We start from the raw sequence: 15,975 nt of genomic DNA, 5'->3' as shown, positions 1-15,975 counted from the left end.
TCATTTTCTCTCAGCCACTCGCCTTACAGGGTGTTTATGAAAAAAATGGAAGGAAGGAAGGAATATTAAATATGTAATATAAGTTCTAACTCAAGGTTATAAGTAATTTGATCTATTTGTAAAAATATAAAGTAATAAAGGCAGATATAAAAACACTTAATATAATATATAAATAGAATTGTAACTTTGAATGTAAAATATACTATTGCATTTTGTTGCGTTTTTTCACTTATTTTAAGCATTTATGTATACATTTGATAATGTATTTTTGCATTTTGTTCCTGTAACTTGAAAAGCAACAAAAATAAATTTTTGAAAATGATTCTTTTCTGATTTTCCATATTATCAGTGTCAATATATCTGACATTTTTCATCTCTCTCTTTACACCAATGTGGTCTTGGTCAGTTATTTAACCATAACCCCTTTGCAAGAACGATGCAAAAAAACGGTATTAAATCATTAAGTTTTATATCATTTTCAGGTTTAACATAGCTGTTATGACATGTCTATTTTTATCTTCTAAATTGCACAATAAGATTTTAAATAGAGGTGCTATTCCAAGGTAATTAACGAGGGTGCAGGCATATTATATCTTATGATATATTTGTTTAGGTCCGAGTCTAAAGTCTGTACGAGCATATTTTTCTTAAAAGGCTTTTTTTGTGACAAAGCCACGCAAAGCCATTGTTTTATCATCAAGACAATCGATGTATTTAATGTTGCGATGAATTATTGCTGTTGTAGCCAAGCGAAGATCCCATCGAAAAATACACGTTTTGGCAAGAAGAAATACTGAAGTAAATATCTTGGTCAATTTATATACACTTTAGAGCAGTGGCAACTTTAAGACCTGTGGACTTCAACTCCCAGAGTTCCTCAGTGGCAACTTTAAGACTTGTGGACTTCAACTCCCAGAGTTCCTCAGTGGCAACTTTAAGACCTGTGGACTTCAACTCCCAGAGTTCCTCAGTGGCAACTTTAAGACTTGTGGACTTCAACTCCCAGAGTTCCTCAGTGGCAACTTTAAGACCTGTGGATTTCAACTCCCAGAGTTCCTCAGTGGCAACTTTAAGACCTGTGGACTTCAACTCCCAGAGTTCCTCAGTGGCAACTTTAAGACCTGTGGACTTCAACTCCCAGAGTTCCTCAGTGGCAACTTTAAGACCTGTGGACTTCAACTCCCAGAGTTCCTCAGTGGCAACTTTAAGACCTGTGGACTTCAACTCCCAGAGTTGCTCAGTGGCAACTTTAAGACTTGTGGACTTCAACTCCCAGAGTTCCTCAGTGGCAACTTTAAGACTTGTGGACTTCAACTCCCAGAGTTCCTCAGTGGCAACTTTAAGACCTGTGGACTTCAACTCCCAGAGTTCCTCAGTGGCAACTTTAAGACTTGTGGACTTCAACTCCCAGAGTTCCTCAGTGGCAACTTTAAGACCTGTGGACTTCAACTCCCAGAGTTCCTCAGTGGCAACTTTAAGACCTGTGGACTTCAACTCCCAGAGTTCCTCAGTGGCAACTTTAAGACTTGTGGACTTCAACTCCCAGAGTTCCTCAGTGGCAACTTTAAGACCTGTGGACTTCAACTCCCAGAGTTCCTCAGTGGCAACTTTAAGACTTGTGGACTTCAACTCCCAGAGTTCCTCAGTGGCAACTTTAAGACTTGTGGACTTCAACTCCCAGAGTTCCTCAGTGGCAACTTTAAGACTTGTGGACTTCAACTCCCAGAGTTCCTCAGCCAGCAAAGCTCTGGGAGTTGAAGTCCACAGGTCTTAAAGTTGCTAAGGTTGGAGACCACTGCTTTACAGTATTTACTTTGGGTCCGGATTTAAAATATACAGAAACGAAAAATCGAGTTTTACTGAAATATACAAAAGGCTAGGATTTTTTTTTATTTTAAAAAACCCTTCCTTAGACTTCACAAACAATCACGGGACGAAACGAGGGAGCGAGCCCCGCGGTTTCAACTATCGGAACGCCCGCCCCTTTTTCCCCCCGCCTTCTGCTCCGCTCCGTCTTCCCGGAAGGCCATCCCAAAAAAAGAACCACTTCCGGGTGAAGCGGGCCCGAGACTTCCGCTTTGTGCGGCGCGTGTTTCCTGCGACCGCGTGGTCCGGTTCGGCCGCGCGCGTTTTCTTCCGCCAGCCCCCCCCCCCCATCCTCTCCTCGGCTTTTCCTGAGGGGAGCAGCGGCGCGGCCTGCTCTCGTTGACCCCGGCGCAGCGATGCTGGTTTTGTTCGAGACGGCGGCTGGGTACGCCATCTTCAAGGTGAGGATGGGGCAGCCCGTGTCCCTGGGCTCCTCGGGTGGGGTTTTAAAGGCTGATGGCGGGAGTGGAAAGCAGGAGGCCTGTGTTCGCCTTCGCTGAGCTGAATGGCAGAAGGAACTGTATACATTAAATGCTGACTGCAGTTCAGCAGTTCGGCTGTTCAAATCTCACCGGCTCAGGGTTGACTCAGCCTTCCGAGGTGGGTAAAATGAGGACCCGGATTGTTGTTGGGGGCAATATGCTGACTCTGTAAACCGCTTAGAGAAGGCTGAAAGCCCTATGAAGCGGTATAAAAGTCTAACTGCTATATAAGTCTAACTGCTTTTAGATGACCAGCCTTCTCAAGCTTTCCAAATCCAGTTTGAAATGCCCCCGAAATTGATTGGTGGCGTCCCGCCTAATCTAGGACGTAAAGTGAGATTTGAACATTTAAGTGTGAAATCTACTGGGTCAGGCTGGACAGCCTCTCGGGGTCCCTTTACCTCTATATTAAAAAGCCTCAAAGGCAGACATTAATTTGGAGGCATACAATTGCTCTAAACCTGGTTCTATCTTTATCCAATTTATCCAAGACCTTCCGCACAGCCCTCAAGATCTGGCTATCCCGCCAGGCCTGGGGGTAAAGACCATAATTTGCCCCCACCCGAATGTTGAATGAATGTTGTTTGATTTTAACTATATACTGTGTTTTTATGTCATTGTATGTCTTCCCCTCCCATAAGTTGTTAGCCGCCCTGAGTCCCCTCAGGGAAAAGGGCGGCCTATAAATAAACGCAACTGAAAACTGAACTGAAAAAAAGAGCAATTGTATGCCTCCAAATTATGACTGCCTTTCATCACTAGGGGACTCAGCTCACACCAAACCAGAAATGCATTAAGTGGGAATGTTCCAAAGCTTGCGTATGTATATATAGGTAGGTAGGGTAAGGTAGGTAGGTAGGGTAAGGTAGGTAGGGTAAGGTAGGTAGGTAGGGTAAGGTAGGTAGGTAGGGTAAGGTAGGTAGGGTAAGGTAGGTAGGTAGGGTAAGGTAGGTAGGTAGGGTAAGGTAGGTAGGGTAAGGTAGGGTAGGTAGGTAGGGTTAGGTAGGTAGGTATGTAGGTAGGGTAAGGTAGGTAGGTAGGGTAAGGTAGGTAGGTAGGTAGGGTAAGGTAGGTAGGTAGGGTAGGGTAGGTAGGTAGGGTAAGGTAGGTAGGTAGGGTTAGGTAGGTAGGGTTAGGTAGGTAAGGTAGGTAGGGTAAGGTAGGTAGGTAGGGTAAGGTAGGTAGGTAGGGTTAGGTAGGTAGGTAGGGTAAGGTAGGTAGGTAGGGTAAGGTAGGTAGGGTAAGGTAGGTAGGGTAAGGTAGGTGGGTAGGGTAGGTAGGTAGGGTTAGGTAGGTAGGTAGGGTAAGGTAGGTAGGTAGGGTAAGGTAGGTAGGGTAAGGTAGGTAGGTAGGGTAAGGTAGGTAGGTAGGGTAAGGTAGGTAGGGTAAGGTAGGTAAGGTAGGGTAGGTAGGTAGGGTTAGGTAGGTAGGTATGTAGGTAGGGTAAGAGGTAGGTAGGGTAAGGTAGGTAGGTAGGGTTAGGTAGGTAGGTAGGGTTAGGTAGGTAGGTAAGGTAGGGTAAGGTAGGTAGGTAGGGTTAGGTAGGTAGGTAGGGTAAGGTAGGTAGGTAGGGTAAGGTAGGTAGGGTAAGGTAGGTAAGGTAGGGTAGGTAGGTAGGGTTAGGTAGGTAGGTATGTAGGTAGGGTAAGGTAGGTAGGTAGGGTAAGGTAGGTAGGTAGGGTAAGGTAGGTAGGTAGGGTAGGTAGGTAGGGTAAGGTAGGTTGGTAGGGTTAGGTAGGTAGGGTTAGGTAGGTAAGGTAGGTAGGTAAGGTAGGTAGGGTAAGGTAGGTAGGTAGGGTAAGGTAGGTAGGTAGGGTTAGGTAGGTAGGTAGGGTAAGGTAGGTAGGGTAAGGTAGGTAGGTAGGGTAGGGTAGGTAGGTAGGGTTAGGTAGGTAGGTAGGGTAAGGTAGTAGGTAGGGTTAGGTAGGTAGGGTTAGGTAGGTAGGTAGGGTTAGGTAGGTAGGTAGGGTAAGGTAGGTAGGGTAAGGTAGGTAGGGTAGGTAGGTAGGGTTAGGTAGGTAGGTATGGTAGGTAGGGTAGGTAGGGTAGGTAGGGTAAGGTAGGTAGGTATTGGTAGGTAGGGTAGGTAGGTAGGGTAGGTAGGGTAGGTAGGTAGGGTTAGGTAGGTAGGTAGGGTAAGGTAGGGTAGGTAGGGTAGGTAGGTAGGGTTAGGTAGGTAGGTAGGTAGGTAGGTAAGGGTAGGTAGGTAGGGTAGGTAGGTAGGGTAGGTAGGGAGGTAGGTAGGTAGGTAGGGTAGGTAGGGTAGGTAGGTAGGGTAGGTAGGTAGGTAGGGTAGGTAGGTAGGTAGGGTAGGTAGGGTAGGTAGGTAGGGTAGGTACACGTAGGTAGGTAGGTAGGTAGGTAGGGTAAGGTAGGTAGGGTAGGTAGGTAGGGTTAGGTAGGTAGGTATGTAGGTAGGGTAAGGTAGGTAGGTAGGGTAAGGTAGGTAGGTATGTAGGTAGGGTAAGGTAGGTAGGGTAGGGTAGGTAGGTAGGGTAGGGTAGGTAGGTAGGGTTAGGTAGGTAGGTAGGGTAAGGTAGGTAGGTAGGGTTAGGTAGGTAGGTAGGGTAAGGTAGGTAGGGTAAGGTAGGTAGGGTAGGTAGGTAGGGTTAGGTAGGTAGGTATGTAGGTAGGGTAAGGTATTGAATTGAATTTTGAATTTGAATTTATTAATTTATCGCCCTGAGGGACTCAGGGCGGCTCACAATCACAAGGGAGGGAAGTGCAACATCAAAACAAAACAAAATGTGAACAAAGAAAAAAATAGTAAAACGCAACTTTCGTTCAACAATCAAACACTCGGGCGGGTGAATTAGGAACCTATCCCCAGGCCTGCTGGGAGAGCCAGATCTTGAGGGCTGCGCGGAAGGTCTGGACGGTGGTGAGGGTACGGATCTCAGCGGGGAGATCGTTCCACAGGGTCGGAGCTGCAACAGAAAAGGCTCTCCTCCGTGTAGTCGCCAGTCGGCATTGACTGGCAGATGGGATTCGGAGGAGGCCCAGTCTGTGCGATCGAATTGGTCGAAGGGAGGTAATCGGCAGGAGGCGGTCTCTCAAGTACCCAGATCCACTACCATGGAGTGCTTTAAAGGTGGTCATCAGTACCCTGAAGCGCACCCGGAGACCAACAGGTAGCCAGTGCAGCTCGCGGAGGACAGGTGTAACGTGGGCGAACCGCGGTGCGCCCACTATCACTCGCGCGGCTGCATTCTGGACTAACTGTAGTCGCCGGATGCACTTCAAGGGCAACCCCATGTAGAGCCCATTGCAGTATTCCAGCCTAGAGATCACAAGGGCTCGAGTGACTGTTGTGAGAGCCTCCCGGTCTAGGTAGGGCCGCAACTGGCGGACCAGGCGAACCTGGGCAAATGCCCCCCTGGTCACAGCTGACAGCTGGTGGTCAAAAGTCAGCTGTGGGTCCAGGAGGACTCCTAAGTTGCGGACCCTATCTGAGGGGTGTAAAATTTGACCCCCCAGCCTAAGTGTTGGTACATTCGCCAAATTATTGGGAGGGAAGCACAACAGCCACTCGGTCTTGTCCGGGTTGAGTACCAGTTTGTTAGCGCTCATCCAGTTCCTAACGGCCTCTAGACCCTGGTTCATCACGTCCACCGCTTCATTGAGTTGGCACGGGGCGGACAGATACAGTTGCGTATCGTCCGCATATTGGTGGTATTTTATCCCGTGCCTCCGAATGATCTCGCCCAGCGGTTTCATGTAAATGTTAAATAGTAGGGGGGATAAGACCGAACCCTGTGGCACCCCACATGTTAGGGGCCTCAGGGACGATCTCTGCCCCCCGACCAACACCGACTGCGACCTGTCCGAGAGGTAGGAGGAGAACCACCGTAAAACAGTGCCTCCCACTCCCACCTCCCGCAGTCGTCGCAGAAGGATACCATGGTCGATGGTATCGAAAGCCGCTGAGAGGTCAAGGAGAACCAGGATGGATGCATAGCCTCCATCTCTGGCCCTCCAGAGATCATCGGTCAATGCGACCAAAGCGGTTTCTGTGCTGTAACCAGGTCTGAAGCCGGACTGGAAGGGGTCAAGATAACTTGGGTTAGGTAGGTAGGGTAAGGTAGGTAGGTAGGGTTAGGTAGGTAGGTATGTAGGTAGGGTAAGGTAGGTAGGTAGGGTAAGGTAGGTAGGTATGTAGGTAGGGTAAGGTAGGTAGGTAGGGTAAGGTAGGTAGGGTAGGTAGGTAGGAAGGGTTAGGTAGGTAGGTAGGGTAAGGTAGGTAGGTAGGGTAAGGTAGGTAGGGTAGGTAGGTAGGGTTAGGTAGGTAGGTATGTAGGTAGGGTAAGGTAGGTAGGTAGGGTAAGGTAGGTAGGTATGTAGGTAGGGTAAGGTAGGTAGGTAGGGTAAGGTAGGTAGGGTAGGGTAGGTAGGTAGGGTTAGGTATGTAGGTAGGGTAAGGTAGGTAGGTAGGGTTAGGTAGGTAGGTAGGGTAAGGTAGGTAGGGTAAGGTAGGTAGGGTAGGTAGGTAGGGTAAGGTAGGTAGGTATGTAGGTAGGGTAAGGTAGGTAGGGTTAGGTAGGTAGGGTAGGTAGGTAGGGTTAGGTAGGTAGGTAGGGTAAGGTAGGTAGGTAGGGTAAGGTAGGTAGGTAGGGTAAGGTAGGTAGGTAGGTAGGGTAAGGTAGGTAGGTAGGGTAAGGTAGGTAGGTAGGGTTAGGTAGGTAGGTAGGGTAAGGTAGGTAGGTAGGGTTAGGGTAGGTAGGTAGGGTAGGTAGGTAGGGTAAGGTAGGTAGGGTAAGGTAGGTAGGGTTAGGTAGGGAGGTATGTAGGTAGGGTTAGGTAGGTAGGTAGGGTAAGGTAGGTAGGTAGGGTTAGGTAGGTAGGGTAAGGTAGGTAGGTAGTGTAAGGTAGGTAGGGTAGGTAGGTAGGGTAGGTAGGTAGGTAGGTAGGTAGGTATGTAGGTAGGGTAGGTAGGTAGGGTAGGTAGGTAGGTATGTAGGTAGGGTAAGGTAGGTAGGTAGGGTAAGGTAGGTAGGTAGGGTAGGTAGGTAGGGTTAGGTAGGTAGGTAGGGTAAGGTAGGTAGGTAGGTAAGGTAGGTAGGTAGGGTTAGGTAGGTAGGGTTAGGTAGGTAGGTAGGTAGGGTAAGGTAGGTAGGTAGGGTTAGGTAGGTAGGTAGGGTAAGGTAGGTAGGTAGGGTTAGGTAGGTAGGTAGGGTAAGGTAGGTAGGGTAAGGTAGGTAGGTAGGGTAGGGTAAGGTAGGTAGGTAGGGTAAGGTAGGTAGGTAGGGTAGGGTAGGTAGGTAGGGTTAGGTAGGTAGGGTTAGGTAGGTAGGTAGGGTAGGTAGGTAGGGTTAGGTAGGTAGGTAGGGTAGGGTTAGGTAGGTAGGTAGGGTAAGGTAGGTAGGTAGGGTTAGGTAGGTAAGGTAGGTAGGGTAAGGTAGGTAGGTAGGGTTAGGTAGGTAAGGTAGGTAGGGTAAGGTAGGTAGGTAGGGTTAGGTAGGTAAGGTAGGTAGGGTAAGGTAGATAGGTAGGGTAAGATAGGGTAGGTGGGTGGGTGGGTAGGGTAGGTAGGTTAGGTAGGTATTAAGGCAGTTGCTTTTAATCCGAGAAGGGCTCTTGACCTTTTGTATGCTGGCTCTGTAACTTCCAAAGAAAGAGAGCTCCCTAACGAACTACAGCTAGCCCACAACTTACAATAGTTCCATTTAGTGACCGTTCAAAGTTACAACCGCAATGAAAAAGTGACTTTTGACTGTTTTTCATGCTTATGACCGGCGCGGCATCCCCACCGTCAAGTGATTTATATGCGGATGCTTGACAGCTGGTTCATATTTATGATGGTTGCAGTGTCCCAGAGTCATGTAATCCCTTCTGCTGACAAGCAAAGTCAGAATGGGGGAACCAGATTCACTTGACCCCTGGGTCAACTTATCAACTGCACTGATTCCCTTAATGGTGGCAAGAAAAGTCGTAAAATGAGGCAAAACTCACTTAACATTTCTCACTTAGAAACATAAATTCTCAGCCCAATTGTGGTTGTGAGTCGAGAACTACTTGTATATTTTTGCAAACAAAAACCCAACCCTGCATTATATGTAGTAGAAATTCTCCCATGCAACTTGGCGCTCATATATTTTTTCCTTTAGTCTTCCTGCTGTTCTGTTGCCAATTAATTCTGGTGAATTATATGGACTGTGTGTTGCAAGGAATTAGAAAGTTGCAAGGAAAATGGATCCTCAATGGAATTTGGATCTATTTTGGAAAGATAAACTAATCTTTCTCTTGCAATATTATTATGGGCTCATTTTGTATTAAAACTGAATCTAAATAAGCTTTTTAATTCACCTGGACATTCTTGGTAATACTTAATTTCTCTGTAGCTTGAAGGACCCCCCCCCCCCCCCAAAAAAAAACCTTGTCTGAGGCAGGAGTACCTCACTCTGTTATTGTATTCATTCAGTATATGTCCTGCCTCTCTACTGATGGACATTAATTTTAGGCTTGATTCATAAACTCGGCTCCAAAATTGTGACTTTGAATAGCAGTATATAAAAGTTCATATCTTTTTCTTCATAGAATAACCATGGTTAGATGGTTATTCTATGAATAAAAAGATAGGCACTTTTATATACTGCTATTCCAAAGTCACAATTTTGGAGTCAAGTTTTAACCCAGCTAAATAAACATTAGTAAAAAGGTTTACAACTTGCCACTGGACTTTATTCTAATGGAAGTTGGAAAAATTAAGTGGCATGGATATACAGTTCATCAAATAGACCTTTTTTAAAAAAAACTCAAAGCTGTTTCACATTTTTAATTGCTTATAGTGACAAATAAGACATATTTTATTGCCAAATGTTGCATATATTTCATTAATCTTTATCTTTACCACAGGTTATAGATGAGAAAAAGCTTCAAGAAATTGATAACTTATGGAAAGAGTTTGAAACACCTGAAAAAGCTAATAAAGTGTAAGTAAAGTTCTTCAAGAAATAGTGACAAATATTTCAAGAACATGGCCATTAGATTTTTTGTCTTTCTTGATCTTTTTCTAAGGGGTTTTGGAATTACTTTATATTCTTGAATACAGGATATAAAACACTTAAGTCATGTTCTCATTGATAGAAAAACCATCTATAAATCAACTTATTATCATTATTATGTCTTAGCCGTCTTCCAGAAGATGGTGAACTTGAGTTTTTCTGATGGGAATAACTGTTATATTGCAAAGGAGTAAAAAAATCTGACAGGTTGACATTTTTAGCCACTTAGAATTTTTAGAATGAAAAAGCTACTTCATTCTAAAAGTTAGGTTTCTATAAAGTAGGCTGTACAGATAATCCTCACTATAGCAATCAGAATTGGGACCAAAAATTCCATTGTTAAGGAAAGTGGTCACTAAGTGAAAAATCATGTGTCTTCAACTACTTACATTTTACATTGGACAACACATACTAATGGACTGTAATGGCAAATGGGACTGAGAAAGAGATCAATCAGAGTTTGTAAATGTGCACATTGGTCACAGTTATTTTTTCCTCACTGTCATAACTGCAAATTGTTTTCTAAGAGTTGGTAAGCGAGGACTACATATAATTATTAGATGGATGGCCAACTTGCCTAAAAGTTTATTAACACCTGAAACAAAATCTTTTAAAAGATAGTTTTCTCTTTGTATAGGAGACACTGACCTGATGGACTGGGAGTTTTAATTAATCATTTAAAAAAAGCCTGAGATTGCATGCTTATCAATTTTTGACTTTCCTGAAAAATGTTTATAATTGATAGCAATTGCTCAGTTCCTGATGATAGTTGCAAAAACATTTTGATGTTTTTATTTTAGCGTAAAACTGAAACACTTTGAGAAGTTTCAAGACACAACAGAAGCTCTTGCAGGTAATACTTTTACTGTTAAGGTTATTGATTACTTTTAAGGATAGCATTATCTTAAAAGTAGATTCCAGACACTGAGTGCAATTTTCAGGGATGCATAAGTTGACCTTCTAGAGCTGTTACTGTAGAAGAAACAGAGTGATTTACTTGAAGGAGGTGGCCCTTCAGTTAGTTTAACAACGAGCTGCTTAAGGTAGGCGAAGTACTGGCCATCTGGGATGTTGGATTCCAATTCTTAACAGCTCCAATGAGTGTGATCAATGATTACGTGTGAGCAGGATAAAAAGTTTTAATTTTTTGTAAATTAAATTTACTGTTTTAAATTGGATTTGGAAGTAGCATTTAACCTATGCTGTATTGAGTCATTTTGTACCCTACCTTCCTTCCTTTCTTGCAAAGTTTATATAATGAGTCTTTCAAGCTTTGTATAGCTTTACTTACGTCCTTGAAAATGTCTAACTTTGCAAATAAATTCCTGAAAGGTACACATGCACTTCCAACTATTTTCACATTTGCTGGTATACACATCAATAAATATAATGTATGCAACTCTAGAAAATCCATTAACAAAAGCATTCTCACCATTTAAAGCAGCCTCCTCCAACTTCCTTTCCTCTAGACGTTTTGAAGTATAATTTCCATTATCTCCAACATATTTGGATAAGGTTACTGCATGGGAGAATAATCTACTCGGGTTGGTGCTATGGCACCATATTTGTATTGTCATTATGCTTTGGAATCATCCCAAACTGAATCATGGCCAAGATTGTAGTTCAGACAATGTACCTCCCCCAGTCTAATGCCATGGAGCTTTTGTTAATCCAATTAAACTATAGTGTCTCATGATTGCTGAACCCAGATTGGGTGACATAAAATGGCTACCTTTTCCAACCTCAAAGCAGAGTTGAATGTTAGGAGCAACTGTACTTTTATGGGATTCTCTCTATTTAAATAACATTTTGCTTTTCATTAACCAGTAGGGGGAGGTAAATTCCACTTAAAAACAAAGGGCTTGGTGGAAAAAAGCCTTTTCTTTTGTGCCGGTGGCATTGATCTTGATTGAGGTCCCATATATTTAATATTGTTTTAGGTAAAGATGCTTGATAGCAGCTGAGAGAAAGAGAGTGCGCACACTATATGATTGCTATCCTTTCTGTGCTCACTGCTTCTATTTCTGTGTGACTTTATCGTGTTTTTTAAAAATTTATAATATATTTATAAATATATATTTATTTATAAATTTATAATAATATATAGATACATTCAGTATAGTGGAATTTGTATAGTATTAACTAGCTTTTAGTAAAACTAGATTACAGGCCGGAGAACTGAAGATGCAGGCTTCCTACCAATTTCTGTTGTCAATGATGTATTGTTGGTGGACTGAATCACTGTGATTGTATACAACATTTCGTCACTACCACTGAGACAACAGAGAAAATGAACTGTTTTGTGAGCTATGCTTGGTACTTTCTGAGCTTGGTTGTTGCAAGCATTTCATTACCTAAACTAATAACATCAGTGCATTATTCTCCTATCAAAAGTATTTTGTAGTTAGAACTTAACTATATTTATTATTCCATGCTCATTTTTCTGGCTGGGTCTTTTAGAAAATTCTAGATTTTTTGAAGCTTTTTGTTTTCTCCTCAAGCATCCACAGCATTGGTAGAAGGAAAAATCAGCAAAAATTTAAAGAAAATCTTAAAGAAAATAGTAGCCAAAGATGCCCATGAACAGTTAGCTGTAGCAGATGCCAAACTGGGAGGTGTAATCAAGGTGAGTCTTAATATCTACATTGAAACGGCTAAGTGGTATTCCAATAACAGCATGTACTAAGGCACTGTGATAAATTCCTTATTTCTTCAGTTATTCAATGCACATCACACTATATGCATTTATGATGTGATGGTGCCCCATCACACCATAAATTAATTTATTAAATTTATATGCCTCTCAACTCCTAGCAACTCTTGAGTGGTTTACGATTTTTATAATATTTTTAAAACTATATAAAAAAACACAAAAACAGCATAAGACAAATAGAAATATTAATGACAAGGACATTAAATCGAGAAGGGAACAGAAAGGAAGAAAGAGACATTGTCCTCTCCAAAGGCCTGTGCAGAGGACAGGAATGAGCATTTGAAATCCCAGCTGGCAATTATTCATAGTTATTCTAGGCAGCTAATTAATAGTTAAAAAAAACCCTGGCCAACTGCAAAAACCAGCACCTGGAAACTAATGAAAATATGATTATTATAGCCCCACCACAAGGCTGGCTTTCTGGGTCCCACCAGATGACATGTTTTGATTGGTGACAGGCGCAAACTGCTTCTTCTGCAGGATCTCATGGGAAAGGCAAGCTCTTAAAATCTTACCATTTTTAAGTATGATTCTCTGCAACCCTATTATTGTTATGGTTTATAAAGTGTGTATATGTTACTAAGAGCTATGTCGAGATAAAAAGTTGAAAAATCAAGACATTATTTACCCACAGGGTTCTAGTTTAATAAGCATTATACAATAGGAAAAATGAAAATTTATATTTATATCAGTCTGTCTGATTTCTCCTTGTTTGAATTGATGGTGTCATTTTTTTCTGGAAGTTTGTAACCTGTTGATTCTTTTTTATTTTTTCAAAATACTTTTTTTATTTTCCATTTTCATAACATATAATCCACATGTATACTATTACATAGCCAATATCCTATTGCATTAAGTAGTAATTACATCAGTTCCTCTTGCCATCAACTCCCAGAAAGATAAAAACCCATTATTAACAGTAACCCATTGATTCTTATGTCATGTATGAATATGCGTGAATAGACACACTGGAGACCAACCACGATTGTCATTTATAAGTCCTTTGACATTGGCCTTCATGGCTAGTTAGACTGGAGGGCAAAAACAGTTGGGGAAGAAGTATGGAGTATACAACAATGTAGTGCATTAGTCTTGGGCAAACTTATATTTGTTATATACTGAACAGTAAATATTTCGCAGCTTCGACCGTATTGTGTGCATTGATCAAAATGATGGCGATTTGAATTTCTGCAGGAGAAACTGAACTTAAGTTGCATCCATAGTCCAATGGTTACTGAGCTGATGAGAGGCATTCGCACTCAGATAGAAGGACTTATCAGTGGCCTTCCATCCCGGGAGATGGCAGCGATGTGCTTAGGATTGGCACACAGGTATTGTTTCCCCAACTTTGATGACTATATCAGCTTTTTGAAACTGGAGCCATATCTCTCTAGTACAGTGAGAATGCTGGCTGGGGAATTCTGGGAGTTGAAGTCCGGACATCTTCAAGTTGCCAAGGTTGAGAAACACTGCTCTAGTATATTAGATCTCATCCACAACACAGAATAACTGTAATTAATTGGATTAATCATTTGGATTCAAGATGAAAGTATCCATGTTGACAGGGATTCTTTTCAGCTAGTATACCTCAAGGATGCGAACGAATATATGAAGAGATGAAAGTTGCTGTACATGCCTGACTGATTAAGATATCCTCATGGATATGAGAGGCAGTTCATATATTCTGGAATCAGGGATGTTTTCCCAAAAGGAGAAAGTTGTATGACTACAATCAAAAATCTCATCTCCATGAACCTGGAAGATTTTTGTAATTATGCAACACTCTGTAATCTAGTTAAGGTGACTAAGAAGTTGGTAGTCTCATAGCTCCAGATGCATTTTAGTGGAACTGATTATTGTAGACGGGTGTGTGTGTGTGTGTCAAACTCATGTCGTCATGGCAGTGTCACATGACATATTGGGACTTTCCCCCCCTTTGCTAAACCAGGCAGGTGTGTAGTTAGCATGTGACGCATCCAGCCCAGGGGCAGGGAATTTGACAGCCCTGATCTAAACCCATTTCAATTAGCATTTTACTAATTGAAAGTTCTTTTAGATTTCTTGGTTGTATTTGATTCCATCATATTCCAAGGAAGCCGTTGACTTACTTAAATATAACAGGCTGAATGAGGAACAACAAAGGTAAAAGTAAATCCAATCAGATGGTTGTGATCTTGGAAAAGAGGAAGCTCATTTGAAGCACCTGGATCCAGGTGGATCTTATTTCAAGTGGGCTTGCCCTCCTCTAGACAGAGCAGTCAGCGGCCTTGGAGTGGTTCATGAGTCCCAGCTGCAACAGTATTTGTAAATAGTAAACTGGTGGTGAGTGCCTTTGCACAGGTACATCTGATGCACTAGCAACAATCCTTCACAAGTTAGTTGGATTTAGTAAAAGTTAGCTATGCCAGGATTCCATACCCTTTTGATTTATGCAGCATGCTTTACGTTAAGCTTCCAATACAGGGAATGCTAACAATGAATTAATATGAACTTTCATCAGTGTTGTCACCAGCTTGTATAGAAAATAATTTCTTTTGTGTGTTTTATTTTAGCCTCTCAAGATATAAATTAAAATTCAGCCCAGACAAAGTTGATACAATGATTATCCAAGCAATATGTAAGTACAATTTAAATCACATTAAAAGAATTCCCGTTTCTGTCATGTTATCATAGTTATAATTGAGTCTTTTTCAGAAAAGCGAATTAGGTTTTCCAAGTGCTTTTCCCTAGATTATTAAAGAGATTCTTTATGCTCAAGGCAGCCGTTTACATAAGATAAGACATCATCCATATCTGGAAAAACTTTCGTGATTGTAAGTTGCTCCAGCACAAGACTGCATAACTTCTAAAACATTTCTGCATTCTTGGGAAGCTCTTTACAAATTAATTGGCTAAACTCTATATGGCGAACGTATGGCACAGGTGGCAAGCAGTGCCCTCTCTGCGGGCATGCCAGCCCGGTTCCATCTCGTATATGTCTGTGCCTCCTGCTGCCCAGCTGGTCTTCTGGCATGCATGGTGGGTAGGGCCTTTCCTGTTCTCCACAGTTACACACACACACACCCAGCATGCCCTACCTTTCTGCTGCCCGTGCCTTTCCCACAGGTTCCCTTTTCCGCAAGTGCTTCTCCGTGGCAGAAATGGGGGAGAAAGATAGGGCGCACTGGGGGTGGGGGACAGAGACATGCGGAGATCGGGGAAGGCATGGGCGGGTAGAAATGCAGGAGAAAGATAGGGCGTGCTGGGGGGGAGGGGGAACTGGAGATTGGGGAAGCCAAAACAGGAAGCCAGGCTCAAAACGTTCCCCCATTTTGAATTGAGGAATAAAAATATGAATGGCAGTTTTTTTCCATTTTCTCAGACTGATGTTTTTAGGGGACCTTACAATGTTAGAAGAGTTGTCCTTTTATATCTTGTAAACCATCATAAATCCTTTGATAACTATAAATTGCCATGTTTCACAGGAGTTTTGAAGAAATAAATATAATGGAGGCGTTACGTGATACTGATACTATTTTCAAAAAGTTTATTTCCAAAATATAACTGAACTAAATGAAACCCGTATTTTCCCTTTTCCAGCTCTTCTTGATGACTTGGACAAAGAATTGAATAACTACATTATGCGTTGTAGAGAATGGTACGGATGGCATTTCCCTGAACTGGGCAAGATTATCACAGATAATCTAGCATACTGTAAATGTGTACAAAAAATTGGTAAGTAATGTTTAAACTGCAGATGGTGAACAATCTGACCTATTCAGTATTTCTGAAATTATACAAGTTTTCCTATCGGCTGTGAGGACCAGGTTGTAACAAAAGCTATAGAATGTACTTGTGCTAACTTTCTCTTCTTATTTACATAAATACAATTCTTACATAAAGACCAAAACTCTCTTCTGTATTCTGCTGACTT

At 42.4% G+C, this 15,975-nt stretch overlaps 1 protein-coding gene and 1 non-coding gene across 2 annotated transcripts in view; both read left to right on the top strand.

Moving 5' to 3' along the window:
• The first annotated feature begins 2,131 nt into the window (after window positions 1–2,131).
• The window catches only part of NOP58 (NOP58 ribonucleoprotein), a 28,380-nt gene continuing 14,536 nt past the window's right edge, over window positions 2,132–15,975 (top strand). The window contains exons 1-7 of the mRNA XM_087707056.1: window positions 2,132–2,267; window positions 9,201–9,277; window positions 10,150–10,202; window positions 11,851–11,975; window positions 13,257–13,393; window positions 14,615–14,679; window positions 15,642–15,776. Of these exons, the coding sequence (XP_087563182.1) occupies window positions 2,223–2,267; window positions 9,201–9,277; window positions 10,150–10,202; window positions 11,851–11,975; window positions 13,257–13,393; window positions 14,615–14,679; window positions 15,642–15,776 (637 nt within the window). The 5' untranslated portion in view covers window positions 2,132–2,222. The remainder of the gene's footprint in view (window positions 2,268–9,200; window positions 9,278–10,149; window positions 10,203–11,850; window positions 11,976–13,256; window positions 13,394–14,614; window positions 14,680–15,641; window positions 15,777–15,975) is intronic.
• LOC148049326 (small nucleolar RNA SNORD70) lies at window positions 11,551–11,638 on the top strand. Its single transcript, XR_015695288.1, has one exon. It is a non-coding gene; the product is annotated as a small nucleolar RNA SNORD70 (small nucleolar RNA).

This window comes from Thamnophis sirtalis, unplaced genomic scaffold, assembly GCF_051295495.1.
Source record: "Thamnophis sirtalis isolate CommonGarterSnake01/CBP01778 unplaced genomic scaffold, rThaSir2_p1.2 scaffold_1, whole genome shotgun sequence".
Taxonomy (NCBI): Eukaryota; Metazoa; Chordata; class Lepidosauria; order Squamata; family Natricidae; genus Thamnophis; species Thamnophis sirtalis.
This window is presented reverse-complemented; position numbering and strand designations above follow the sequence as displayed.